The sequence below is a fragment of the Hippopotamus amphibius genome, chromosome 1 (assembly GCF_030028045.1).
Source record: "Hippopotamus amphibius kiboko isolate mHipAmp2 chromosome 1, mHipAmp2.hap2, whole genome shotgun sequence".
NCBI classification, from domain to species: domain Eukaryota; kingdom Metazoa; phylum Chordata; class Mammalia; order Artiodactyla; family Hippopotamidae; genus Hippopotamus; species Hippopotamus amphibius.
In genome coordinates, this window is record NC_080186.1 from 15,682,350 (window position 1) to 15,696,709 (window position 14,360).

General features: G+C 55.2%; 1 protein-coding gene across 1 annotated transcript; it reads left to right on the top strand.

Moving 5' to 3' along the window:
* The first annotated feature begins 1,006 nt into the window (after positions 1-1,006).
* On the top strand, positions 1,007-1,993 carry FAM43B (family with sequence similarity 43 member B). The gene has a single exon (XM_057713229.1). It carries the CDS (start codon positions 1,007-1,009, stop codon positions 1,991-1,993), a length of 987 nt encoding a protein of 328 aa, XP_057569212.1.
* Positions 1,994-14,360: the final 12,367 nt, after the last annotated feature.

Here is a 14,360-nt window from a genome sequence, read left to right on the forward strand (position 1 = left end):
TACCGACCGCTGGAGCGGTGACTGGCTCAGGCGCAGTGGCCTGGCCCACGACCTTGGAAGAACCTGGAAGAAAGCTTCACCAAGCGACAGTACTTTTCCACTGCACTGCTCGGCCACCTCAGCAGGCTTTCTGCTGTGCAGACAGGAGGTAAAGTGAGCCAGGCCGGCCCCATCAGGAACCCACCCAAACTCACGCTCAGAACCGGGGGTAGGGACGCGCTGTGGGTGAGGGGCAATGGGACTCCTAGAAAGAGGAAGGGGATACCGAACGCTCCAAGAGGGGCTTAGAGACCACCAGTGAGACCTGAGAAACGTGAATTGGCAAAGCCCTCCGGTGGATTTTAGGAGATTCCTACTCCTTAACGTCCTCCTCCACCCCTTCCCCTCCGACAATAATGATTAAGCCCGATCCACCGCGCCTGTGCTGGGTCTTGGGCGAAGAGCGCTGCTAGCCTGCGCGGGGGAGGAGAGAGAGGAGAGCGAGAGGAGGGGACGAGAGAGCTAGCGGTCCCGCCCGGTGATGTAGGCAGCCCTGGGAGGTGGAGCCGCGACGCCTGAAGGAGTCCCCACCGCAGTCGCGCTCTCGGTCTACCCCTCCGAGCAGCCAGCCGCCAGCCCCGGCTCCGGAGACCTCCCTGCCGCCGCAATTTGGGCGGCGGGGACGGTGGGATCCCCCCTTTGCGGGCCTGGGGGGCGTCTCCACCCCGCCCAGCCCCTGCCCCACCTTGCTTCCCGGACGGCTGGAGCGACTCCCAGGGGAAGCTGTTCCCGTACGCTCGGCCGCCGCCCGGCCATCTCGGCTGCCAGCCCGGCTGGGCACCGGGCATCTGCGAAGCTAGCTAGCCCTGCCTGGCACTGGGCATCTCTGGGCACAGACTGTCTCCGGCGCCGCCCAGCTTCTCGAAAGCCCCGGGCCGCGCGCTTCTGCGCGCCCTCCCCTCCCCCGGCCGCCGGGCAGGACGCCCGTGAGCTCCAGGCGCCCCCAGCCCCTCTGGCCGCCGCCGCGATGCTGCCCTGGAGACGTAACAAATTCGTGCTGGTGGAGGACGAGGCCAAGTGCAAGGCGAAGAGCCTGAGCCCGGGGCTCGCCTACACGTCGCTGCTCTCCAGCTTCCTGCGCTCCTGCCCGGATCTGCTGCCCGACTGGCCGCTGGAGCGCCTGGGCCGCGTGTTCCGCAGCCGGCGCCAGAAAGTGGAGCTCAACAAGGAGGACCCGACCTACACCGTGTGGTACTTGGGCAACGCCGTCACCCTGCACGCCAAGGGCGACGGCTGCACCGACGACGCCGTGGGCAAGATCTGGGCGCGCTGCGGGCCGGGCGGGGGCACCAAGATGAAGCTGACGCTGGGGCCGCACGGCATCCGCATGCAGCCGTGCGAGCGCAGCGCCTCGGGGGGCTCCGGGGGCCGCAGGCCGGCGCACGCCTACCTGCTGCCGCGCATCACCTACTGCACGGCGGACGGGCGCCACCCGCGCGTCTTCGCCTGGGTCTACCGCCACCAGGCGCGCCACAAGGCCGTGGTGCTGCGCTGCCACGCCGTGCTGCTGGCGCGGGCGCACAAGGCGCGCGCCCTGGCCCGCCTGCTCCGCCAGACCGCGCTGGCGGCCTTCAGCGACTTCAAGCGCCTGCAGCGCCAGAGCGACGCGCGCCACGTGCGCCAGCAGCACCTCCGCGCGGGGGGCGCCGCCGCCTCGGTGCCCCGCGCCCCGCTGCGCCGGCTGCTCAACGCCAAGTGCGCCTACCGGCCGGCGCCCGCCGAGCGCGGCCGCGGGGCGCCGCGCCTCAGCAGCATCCAGGAGGAGGACGAGGACCAGGACGAGGAGGCGGAGGAGCGCGAGGAAGGAGCCCCCCAGCGCGAGCGGCCGGAGGTGCTCAGCCTGGCCCGGGAGCTGAGGACGTGCAGCCTGCGGGGCGCCCCGGCGCCTCCGCCGCCCTCGCAGCCCCGCCGCTGGAAGGCCGGCCCCCGGGAGCGGGCGGGCCAGGCGCGCTGAGAGCCGAGGGGGCAGGACTCGCGGCCCCAGACCCGGCCGGCCTGACTTACAGCCTCCAACCCCGGCCCTGCCCGCTACGGCTCCTCCTGGTCCCCCGGCCCTTGCCTCCCTCGTGGTCTCTGTTGTTGTCGGCCCCGAGCCTCATCCTGGCTCAGGGTGACGCCTGACATGCCCTTGAGTACTGGGGGACGACATAGGGGAGCAGCAGTATTCACTGACCACCCCTCCCCCCACCCCAGCCTCCCGGCGCCCTCCACTGTGGAACTGCCCCCTACGCTTTACACCAAGTCTCTTTGCCCACAGACCACGCCCTCCCTCCCAAAAAAATGTCCTCTCAAGAGAAGGGGGGAGATGGTTTCAGAAATCCTGGAGGGTGGCCTTGGATCTTGGCCAGGTGGAGGCAGTGGTCCTGCCCTTGGCCAGGCTAGCCTTCCTCCCTGGGGTGAGACCAACCCTGGGGAGGCAGTCTTGTAGGGGGAGGAGTAAGTAGCCCTGGAGAACGGAGGCCAGGCCCAAAGCGGCAACTGAGTCGGCTGCTATATCCACGAAGAAGAATTCTCTGTGCCTGGTCTCTTTACTCCTTGGAGGACTTCTGGGACTTCACTGCTCTGGCTCTGGCGAAGACTGGGATGTTCCTACAAACCCAAGCAACAGGCTAGGCCAGGTAACAGCTCTCTGCACCGGACGGCTGTCCAAGCCTGTGCCCTGGCACCTGCCACCCCCACAGCACTCCTCACCCACCCCATCTTTCTGCATCCAGATGTGTGTGGTTCCCCACTAGGTGCCCCACAACCAGGACCAAGACATGGCCTCCAGAGGAGGTAAGGAGAACCTTTGGCAGGTGCTTGAGGAACTAACTACCCAGAAAATGGACCCAGGAGGGATGCCCCCAAGTCGAGGCTTGTCAGAGCAGGAGGGTCCTGACAGCAGCTGGATTCTCATAGCAGGATGAGGCCAGAGGGTGCAGTAAGCCAACAGAGGGAGCGGGCCCCTGCCCGTGTGTCTCTCAGCAAGGCCACTAAAAGCCCAAAGATCTATGTGTCACCAAATGATCATTGTAAATAAAGTGTTCCTGTCTTTTCAGCCTGTCACCATTCCTGTGTTGTGTTTGATGCCAGGCCTGCTGGGGGTGAAAAGATGATCATCAGAACCTGAAAGGGCAGGAGAAGACCCCAGGAAGTTTCCCCTTTAGCAGCTGGAGCCAACTCTCAGAACTGGGGGGAGCAGGGGGCTGCTGCCAGGAAGCTGTTCCCTTCATGTCAGGAAAGGAGACAGCAGCAGGTGTCTCGCCTGCAAATCACCTGTGCCAAGCCTGGAAGGGGTGTCAGCTGTCTGTCTCAGCCTCCAAAGAATGTCCGTCTGCCTGGGCACAAAACCCAAGTGTCTCTGGGACCTTTGGTAGGGAGGGGGCACTGCACTGGGGACTTCTCCTCAGCCGTGATTCTCTGAGAAGATTCCTGTGTGTGGCAAAGCAGGTGGTCTCTGCTGGGTCTCCTAGGGGATGTAAAGGAGAGGGGTGAGTAACCCAATTTGCTTTCGGAGGAGCTGGAGAGATCTGTCCAGGCCATTATGACAGCATGAGTCCTGAGCTTGGATATCTTCTTTATTTCTGTGCTGAGCTGGGCACTGATCCCAGAGTTGTCCAGAGCCCAGACGAGTGGCCTCTGCAATCGCCAGCAATCAGGATTGTTCTGTTTCCTGGAGCTGCTGGAACAGAGGGTACCACTGCCACTTCACCCTGGCGGAGCACAGGCAGGGTCAGGGGACTTTGAACGGGAAAGCTGGGCTTGACTTCACATGTCTGGGGTGGGGGGGGGGGGTGACAGGGACCCACTGGACAAGGATGACCTGCATATTCATAGCTTCCCTCTTAGGCATTGCCAGGGGGGTTGTTGGTCTTTCTCCCCATTTGCAGAAGGAGAGAAGGAAGTGGGAAGATGTCAGACCTGGGAGAGGAGGCTGGGCTGCAAGACAGCCTCTGGTGTTTGAAACAATCTCACCCAGAAAAAAGGTCACAAGCACACCCTCTTTAATCAGATTCATGCAGCAGAAATTTACTAAATGCCTGCCTTGGGACAGGCACTGAGCTAGGTCCTAGCGGTCCAGGAGTTCCTCCTCTGTGGCTCTTATATTCTCAAGTGAAATGCATATAATTAAAGGAACACTTGCAATATAATAATTCACAAGCATGCTCCCAGCCTTAGCCTCTGCTCCTCTGCTCTTCTCTGGCAGCTTCCCAAAACATAGACACACACAGACACACACACACACAGACACACACACACACACACACACACACACACAGAACCGCCTTCTTCCTTCCCTCCATCACACTATGCTCTCTAGACCTGGAGTTAGAAGACCAGAATGAAAGGACTGTCTCTGCCTCCTTACCAGCTGTGTGATGGTGGGCAACTCACTCAGCCTCTCTGAGCCTCACCTTTATCAGTGGTAAAGTGGGAGGGGGCTAATATCTACCTCACAGGATGAGTGTACGAATTAAATAGAGTGATGTCTGTGAAAAAGCTTTGGCAAATAATAAAATGCCCAGCACGTGAAGAACAACTAATTTTTTACCCCTAGCACTCTTCTCTTTAGATTAGGATTTTTGGCGTGCCTTCCCCCCATCCCCACTCCACTCTCCCTGGCAACAGTGATGATAAGTTGTTCTCTCTCTCTCCCCCTCCCTCCCTCTTTCTCGCTCTCTCTCGTTTTGCCACACTGCATGACTTGTGGGATCTCAGCTCCCTGACCAGGGACTCAACGAAGGCCACAACAGTGAAAGCCCAGAATCCTAACCACTAAGCCACCAGGTAACTCCCACATTCCCATTCCCAATGTGTGATAGAGGAAGGACCTGGTCCACCTTCCCTCCCGCAGTGGGTTGAGGATGAGATAAGCCACAGGTTAGCCAGCACAGTACCAACTGCCACCAGCCACAGAGTGGGTGTTGAGGGCAGCCCCAGTCGCCAGGTCCCAGGCATCATTGCTACCAAAGGAGGAAGATGTATCCTGGGAAACCCCCCCCCCATCTATGCACTGACTGTGCCTTTCTCTCCCGATCTTAGACACAAGCTCAATAAGATCCCTGAACCACTGGGCAAGCCATCTGGTGCCCCTGTGTCTCTTTTCCGACATCAGATTCCCCACCTGTAAAATAAAAATGGGAGAGTTCTCTGTCCTAGATTTCCCAGTGTTGCCTCAGGGGCTGCTGCAGGGAGTGATGGGGAGATGGACTGGGGAGCTCTCCCACCCCCCACCTGCTTTAACTGGAGCATCTTCTCTGTTTTCCCTTTGGGATTTCTGGGATTCCAGTTGAATAACGGCACCCTACAGATTTTTCTTCTTTGAGTTTTAAACACTGGGTGAGACGCCCTTTAAGCTTCCCTTCCAGCCCCCAGGCTGTGTGTGTCTTAGGTCCGTTGGGTCAACTAGGCCTCAGAAGTAACGTTGGAGTGTGAATGCGGCAATGGAGGGCTTTCCAAGAACAACAGACAGCCAAGGACAGCTCAGACAGAGTGTCTCAGCTGGGCCAGCCTCTTCCCGGGACCTCTGGGGCCTTACTTCCTGCTCTCCTGATCCCACTCCGAGGGGCTGGGCTATGACTGGTGTGACTGTGCCACAGCTCACAGCTCAGGGGATAAAGTCGGTGGCCCAACTGCCATTGCCATCCTGCCCCCTGCTGCTCCTCTTCTGCACAAAGACATGCTCCCAGGTCCCCAGACATGCCCATGTGTGCCCACCTCCAGGCTCGTGCACCTGCCATTACTACCTTGAATGTCCTTTCCTTCCGCTGCGTGTGTTCAACCCTACCCTCTCTTCGAGGCCCAGCACAAATCCCACCTCCTCAGAACTTTCTTTAATGCCCACCCCTACCCCACTCCTGCCAAATCTGGGAGTGATCTCTCCTCTCAGACACACAGGACGTGGCCTGTGCTTTCCTCGTGGTCCTCATCAGGTTACACCCGCGTTTCCTGTTTCTATGGAAGTGTCGTCTCTCGTACTGATCCGTATTCATTTCCCCACCCCCTTCAGTACCTTGACCATGGCAGGACAGAGAGTGAGGCTCAATGTTAATTTGTTGAATGAATCCGTGAATGAATGAGCCAGATGGGAGAGCCATCGTGGGATAGGAAACCAAGTGGGCGGAGAGGTGTTCCTTCTGCCAGGCTTCTGCCTGGAGACGCCGAAGGAACGCTATCCTCAGACGCCCTGCTCAGACGGATGGCTATTCTTGGGGAGGATAACAGTGGCCCAAGACATGAAGCCAGTGGAAGAAACCCACGCCTCTGTCCCCGAGGTCCTCTCTGAGCTCCAAAGCCCCAGGACTGGGCCTTCTCACTCCCTGGTCTAGGGCAGCCCCAGCAAAGGGCTGCCACTCGCAATACAGAGCAGTTCCTGGCGGAGACCAACCACCCTCCTGTGCGCTGTCTGGGCAGCAGGAGGACCATCCAGACGGATGCCATCTCCAATTTAACACACAGGCCATCAAACCTGAGCTTGGGCATCAGATAGACCTGACTGCCGGTCCCAGGGCTGCCTCTTGATGGCTTTATAACTTGGAACAGGTTTCTGAAGGCTTTTGGAGCCTTGATTTTCCATCTGTAAAAACAGGGGTGGGTGAGTCCAGATTTTTATGGTTGTTGGGAGAATGAAAGCTTTGCACTCGGATAATTTATTTAGCACAGTTTCCAATGCATATAATACGTTGTAACTGCTGCTATTATGTTGACTATGACCATCTCACCTGGAGCTCTCCTTACGGACAGCTCTGGGATGAGGAGATCAGGTACCTGGTCTCTGGGACACTAAATACGCTGCTTGTTCATGCCCTGGGGGGGCATCATCTCTAAGTCACGGTAGAAGATCCAGCTTCAGCTTATTTTCACCTCCAGTTGTTCAAACGATATAAGCCTGATCGCCTTCATACTAGATTAGATTTAATATCTTATGCCGTTGTATCTCCTTTTCGCCTTAGCACCCAGCGCAATGCCAGGCACACAGTAAGCACTTCAGAGATGGATGAATGAATGATTAGCTGCTGCCGGCAACAATGTTGGCACAGAGCCTTCCCAGCTAAGGTCTTCAGAAAGCTGGGATGCTAGTCCTTTGTGGTGATGGGTCAGCGTCCCTCCAGTTCCTGTCTGCTCTTAGCTACAGGCTATGGAGAAGAGGAAGGTGCTCTGGCTTAGGGACCAGGAAAGGACAGCCGAAAAGGATTACGGGGCTGACATGAAGATCTGATGAGTCTCTGAGCCAAAACTGTCCTCTGGCTTCCTTTTCTTGACTGCCTGCCTGTCCGTAGAGCACATAGGTGTTCTTCAACTGATCCAGAATAACTGAGTCTCCTCATCACTCAACTTAAGAGAGGGAAGGAGGTTGGGCAGGCGAGGGATTAAGGGGGAAGGTGGAGTTCAAGCCATCATAATGGAAACCTCAGCTGGGAAGGTTGGGCCAGTACCGCTGCATGCTAGGAACTGTTGACATAGGCTAAAGGACTTGGAAAGCTCAGGTGGATCTTGATTTTGCCTGCCTGGCATTCATCCATCCCCCGCTTTATGGTAGAAATTGCCTCCCCATTCTCCTCTGCACTGAAATGCAGTCATGTGTCTGAATTCTGGCCAACACAACTGATGAGTGTCACTCCAGGGCCTAGACCAAACAAAACATAACCTTTGCTTTATTCTCCTGCCGGCCTGCTGGATGTCATCACCCAGGGTGTCCTCGGAAGCTAAGTGCTGAAGATGACAGAACCTCCACCAGCCTGAGTCCCTGAACGGGCACGTGAAGTAGAGTCCCAGCCCTGCCGCCAGTGGGAGCAAGAAATGAAATTGTATTGTGTTAGCCACTGACATGTTGGGGTGTTTATTGCAGTACGTAGCTTATCTAGACTAACACAGTCTTCTTGAGACCCACTGCCCTGATGCTCCTGGTGAAACCATCGTTCTCTGCTCTTGGTCCCTGGGCTTGGGGTGGAGCTGACTTCTCACATGTGGACTCCAAAGGAGGACATGCGATCCAGGCCTGACCAATCAGAATATCCCATATTCTCAATCCTAGAGATTGGTTCTGGAATGGGCATGTGACATGTGACATGATCAGAGCCAGTGGAATTTAGTTCTGGGACTTTCGTTGAAACTCTTGGGAAGAGAGACTTTCTGCTGGAGTTGCTGAGAGGTAGGGATTATGTCTGGTGTTGCTGGCAGCTATCTTGGCACCAAGGGGAGAGAGTCTGAGAGGCCAGCAGGGAAAAGCAGTGCAGCCACAAGCCCCGCGGCTTCACTTGAGCCCCTGGATCTCACCGGGTCTGCCCCTGAATTTTCATTGCCTTGAACCAATAAGCTGTGCTTTTCAATTAAGCCAGTGTGAGTTGGGCCTTCTGTCACTTGCATCTAAGAGAGCCTGGCCCTACCATCTCTGTTCTCATCAGGTCCCCAGTCCTAGAAAAGGAGGATGGTTGAGAAGCTTCAGGGTCTGTCATGGTGCCTGATTGTGGGATATCCAGCCAGCTCATGGGATCCAAAATTCCTCAGGCCCTGTCCCTCTCCGAGGTCACCTGGTCTTCCAATGGGACTGCCCCTCGCACAGCTTCCCAGTCTCCCCGCTATGGAGCGGCTTCCTTCCCGGCTCACAGCACCTGTCCCTCCACGCCTTCAGTCAGCACGTGGCTCTGACCCTGACTCCACCTGCCTCTTCACTCAGTCTAACCAGTCTCTGGCCTTTGTTCAAATGCTAGAGCACGAGGCTGGTCCAAGCAGCCCAGGCTCTGGGTGGTCACCGCAGATCACAGACAAACCCTGGTCTTTTCCATTTCAACTGGGGAGTCGGCTCATCAGATGTAAAACTGGCCACTAAGCCAATCTCCCAGGGGACCTTCAATGCGGAGGGGGCACCTCTGATGATGGAGCAGGGACTGAGCAGGCTAATCTCAGAGTCAAAGACACAGAACTGCCTGTTATTCATTCTGGGACACGGACGAGGCACTTAACTGGTCTGCATCCTCATTTTCTCCGTAATGTGGAGGCGATACTCCCAGCCATTCCTGTCTCAGAGGATTATTGTAAGGGGCCATTCAAATGGGATAGAACATGAGAGGGCTTTGAAAAGCATCGAGCACCGTACGAGGGGCAGGGTGCTTCCTTACTGACCCTAAGAAAAGAAAGCTGGAGTGAGGCCGCTCCACAACATTCAGGGGGAAGGGCACCTATTTGGGGGAAGGAGCCCAGGCAAAGGAAATGAACACAGACCACAGCAAGGGAGGTTTAAAATAAACATCTGCGGGGATTCCCTGGAGGGGAGAGTGACATGACCAGGAAGCAGCTCATGGAGCTCAAACAATAAGCTACACACACAAACACACACAGCCCCCCAGGGCAGCCTTGAGGGATGGCTGGTTACAGCCCATCTGCAGTCAGAGGGATGGCCAGGGAGGCCCCGGAAGACGCTTGCAGCCCAAGCTGCCTCTGAAGCCCCAAAGCAGGAGCAGGAAACAGCAGTCTGGAGCATCTGCTTCTCGTGTTGTCATCTCGCTTGTGATCTCAGATCCCACAGGCCCTGGACAGCGCAGGTGCACCTCCGGCCACCAAAACCAGCCTGACTGTGGTCGTTCCGCAGCCTTTGAAATAGAGGCACAGGTGCCAGGAGGGGAGAGGGACATTCCAAGATCAAAGTGGACACTGCTCACTCCTGTCCCTCTCTACCTCCGTCAGTCTCCAAAGGGCACAAGTTCAGAGGCAGGGCCCCTCTGCCAGCATCGCATTGATAAACAGACCAGATGGTGAGATGGGTCCTGGGAAGTATGCTGCTGTCTTTAGGGGAAGCGTGCACACACACACACACACGCACAAACACACACACACACTTAGATAACTAATGTTACAGACTGCAGTTTATTCTCTCCCAACTTTCTCCTCACTTGTGAGCATAAACAAACCAACATACACATATACAGAGATTTTGTCATTTGGTTTTCACAAAAACGGAGTCTTTTTCTAACACATTCTGCAGCTAGCTTTATCACTTACATCGTGTGCTTCCCTCCAGCTCAGTGGATCTCAGTCTAACGCATTCTTCTTTTAATAGCTGCACGATATATTCCACCATCTCCTGCTAATGTCTGTGCAGGTTGTCTCGTGTTTTTAAAAGCACCTAATAAATGTCTGCTGCGTGCAGATCCTGGAAGAAGGAGCAGACGTATGCTGAGCAGATCCACATGTGGGCTGAAAATAAATAGGATCCAAAAGAGTTCCCGCTGCTGGGTTGTCTCAGCTGGAGGGGCCTTTGGAGCTTGTGGTCCAATCTCCTGATTTAAAGATGAGAAAGGGGATTTGTCCAAGGTCACACCACTCGCTACTGAAAAATCTGGGGCCATAATTTAGGTCTTCTGATTCCCAGACTAATAATATCCTGTCCTTTGTACAAAAGCTGTTAAAATTAAAGTTGGAAATAGGGTCAAGAAAGATTTGTTTAAACTTACAGATGCCCAAAATTTAGGGGTCAAATAAGGAGATAAGATGTACTCAAATCCCACAGAGGTAGTGACAAAGCGAAGAATCGCATTGATAAACAGACCAGATGGTGAGATGGGTCCTGGGAAGTATGCTGCTGTCTTTAGGGGAAACGTGCACACACTTTTTATACTCTTCCACTTGCCCCTCTCACCAGTCAGATTTGCCCCACTCACCAGTCAGATTTGCCCCAACACAAGCTCATTTCTGCCTCAGGGCCTTTGCACTTGCCACTTCCAGGGCGGGACCACACCTCCCTCAGATTTTTGCATGGTTGCCGTCTTCTCACACACAGGTCGCAGCTCCAATGTCACCTCTTCAGAGAGGCCCTCCTTGTTTCCACCCTCCCCACAACTCAAACTAACCCGTTCAGCCATCGTCTGTCCCACTGTCCTGCTTGCTGTCATCATCTGTAATGATCTCAGGCACGTGTTTGTCTGTTCATCAACAGTGTCCCCTATTAGAGCAGAAGCCCCATGAGGCAGAGACCTTGCCTGCTGAGGACAGCGCCTGGCACGTAGTAGGTGCTTAGTAACGATTTGAATTGATAGAGCCCTGATTGCTTGTCCAGTGATGCTTCCTCTGCACCAAGAGGTGTCTGTGCCACATCGGGGCTGCAGAGGCTGGTGGCCCTGGCTCCTGGGGAGAGTGCTGGCTACCAGCTTCTGTAGAGCTTGGGAGGGGGTGAGGGTCCCACAAGGATTAAAAGGTGACAGGTCAGAATGATATTCTTTCTTCACCTTCAAAGCCAGGACCAGAGCCTCTCTCTGAGCCCTCAGGCCACCACCCTTCTCTGTTGCCTCCGCCCTCCTCTCTGCTTGGTCTCTGACCCCACAGTGTGCTTTCAGCTGGAGCTCAGAGTGGTCCCTTCTCATCCCCCCTCCCTGCCCCAAGCCACTTCTTCTTGTCTCCTTGTGTCCCGGCTGCCCATTCTCCTGCCCACAGGCGTTCCTGGTGCCTTGCCCAGGGAAGGAAAAGGCTGGAAAGGGGACCTAGACACCTTGTCCTCTGGGAGCATGTTGTGGGCACTGCCTGGGAGTTCTTGGTCACCAGAACACTGGGCAACCTTGGCCAAGTCTCTTTACCTCTCTAGGCTTTGTCTCCTCCTCTTGAAAATGAGGCACAGGAAGGCTATGGAAGCTGGAGGGCTCTACAGCCTCAGCGCTCTGAAGTTGCCACCTGACCATGGTGTTTGCCCCCCAGAATTGGAAAAGAGGCATCAGGCTACCTTCTGTGTTTTACATTTAAAAAATCAGGTTCCAGGGAATTCCCTGGTGGTCCAGTGGTTAGGACTCTGCACTTTCACTGCCAAAGGCCCAGATTCCATCCCTGGTTGGGGAACTAAGATTCCAAAAGCCTCATGAAGTGGTCAAAAAAATAAAAAATTTAAAAATTAGAAATAAAACATTTAATAAAAATTAAAAATTAGGTTCTGTCTGGGGAAATGGACTGGTATAGGCTGCCCTGTGCGGGCGGACAGCACAAAGTACAAGTGACTCGGCTGCAATGGCCGCTTCTCCAGAGAAATAAGCCTCTTGGCCTGAAAGGAGTCAGGGATCTGGGCGTCCTGGGCGTGGGACTCTGCCTGGGAAGAGGGCTGCTGGTCTGCACAGGGCAGGTTCACCCAGTATGGGCTGGCAAGGCTAAGGCACGGCGCCCGTTGTCAGCTGGGCCCGGACGCTCCCCACCCCACACCATGGGTTTCCCAGCAGGCAGAGGGGAGACTGACAACCTGTTTAGGGCTTACTGTGCTCTCAGAATCAGGCTGCAGGCCAGGGGGCCACAATCACATCCATTCAACTTTCTTTTGATAAATATCGAGTGTCTTCTGCGTGCCAGGCCCTATCCTGGGGCCTGAGGAGAGAGCTGTGAACAAAACACTAAAGATCTTTGCCCGTGTGATGCCCACATCCTGGTAAGGAGAGGCCGATAATAAATAGGAAACATAGTAGGGGCTTCCCTGGTGGCTCAGTGGTTAAGAATCCTCCAGCCAGTGCAGGGGACACAGCTTCGATCCCTGGTCCAGGAAGACCCCACATACCATGGAGCAACTGAGCCCGTGCACCGCAACTATTGAAGCCAGCCCCCTAGAGCCCATGTGCTGCAACTAGAGAAAGCCCACGTGCAGCAACGAAGACCCAACGCGGTCAAAAAAAAGAAAGAAGCATAGTAAATGAATAAATTCTGTTAGAAGGAGACACATGTATGGAAAAGAAGTACAGCAGTGCAAGGAAAGTGGGTGCTACGAGATGAAAAATTCCAAGGTTATGAATCCTCTGGGCTAGAAATGGTCATGGAAGAGACTGGCAAGATGCCCCCCAAAGCCATCACCTCTCCCTGCAGAGGTGTGGCTACACATTTCCCAGCCTCCCTTGCTGCCCGGTGTGGCCTTGTGACTATGTTCCAGCCAATGGCATGTGAGCTTCTTTCACATTCCCTCCATGAGCAAGCCCGGTCTTTGTTTTCCCCATCTGCCAGCTGAATGGAGAGGACACCGAGCACTGAGGAGGGCAGAGCCACAAAAACCGGGCAACCCTGAAGAGAGGAGACCCCCTTGCCTCATCTGATTAGACTGCATGAGGGATGAGGGGCTTCACCACACAGCGCAAAGACCAAGGAGGTGGTTTGCAAACCTTTCCCGACAGAGAAGAGAAGCCAGTGGCTTTTTGATTTTTTTTTAAAGCTTTCTTAAAGCCAATGCTCTATTCTTTTGTCATCTTCTCCTACCTACCCTACTCCTAATCCCCCACTCATCTATCCATCCATTTATTCACTCAACAAAGATTTATTGAGGGCTACTCTATTCCAGATGCAGGGGTTAGAGCAGCGAACAACACAGACAAAATTCCCAGCCCTCAAGGGGCTTCCGTTCTAGCAGGGCAAGAACAGACAATAAACAAAATAGTAAGAAAAGAGAGCTCTGCTACTAGACCCATTTTACAGATGAGCAGCCTGAGAAGCAGAGGTTAAGTAACTTAAGCTAATGTGATTTTTTTTACCTTGGCTGTGTTGGGTCTTCATTGCTGTGCGTGGGCTTTCTCTAGTTGTGGTGAGCGGGGGCTACTCTTCACTGTGGTGCACAGGCTTCTCAGTGCGGTGGCTTCTCTTATTGCAAAGCACGAGCTCTAGGCATGCAGGCTTCAGTAGCTGCAGCACGTGGGCTCAGTAGTTGTGGCACATGGGCTTAGCTGCTCTGTAGTATGTGGGATCTTCCTGGACCAAGAATCAAACCTGTGTCCCCTACATTGGCAGGCAGATTCTTAACCACTGCACTACCAGGGAAGTCCTAAGCTGATGTGATTTTGACTGGCTGTAATAAAAGGAGTCTACCTGGGAGCCTGGTAAAGATGAACTTGACATCTTATTGTTTCCCTTAGTGGGGACTTGGTTCCTCATGGTGGGGACTTAATTGCCTTTGCAAAGCAGTAGAGGTCCTGAGGCTGTGTGCCAAGGATTTACCCTCCACTCTGCCTCTTGGTAGCCATGTGACCTGGAGCGTGTTTCTTACCCTTTCCAGGTCTCAGGTTCCTCAGCTTATAAAACATGGCTAACAGGGACCTCCTAGGTGGCACAGTGGGTAAGAATCCGCCTGCAAATGCAGGGGACACGGGTTCGAGCCCTGCCCCAGGAAGATACCACATGCCGCAGAGCAACTAAGCCCGTGTGCCACAAGTATTGAGCCTGCACTCTAGAGCCCGTAAGCCACAACTACTGAGCCCATGTGCCGCAACTACTGAAGCCCATGCACCTAGATCCCGTGCTCTGCAACAAGAGAGGCCACGGCAATGAGAAGCCCGCGCATCACAATGAAGAGTAGCCCCCGCTCGCTGCAGCTAGAGAAAGCCCGTGTGCAGCAACGA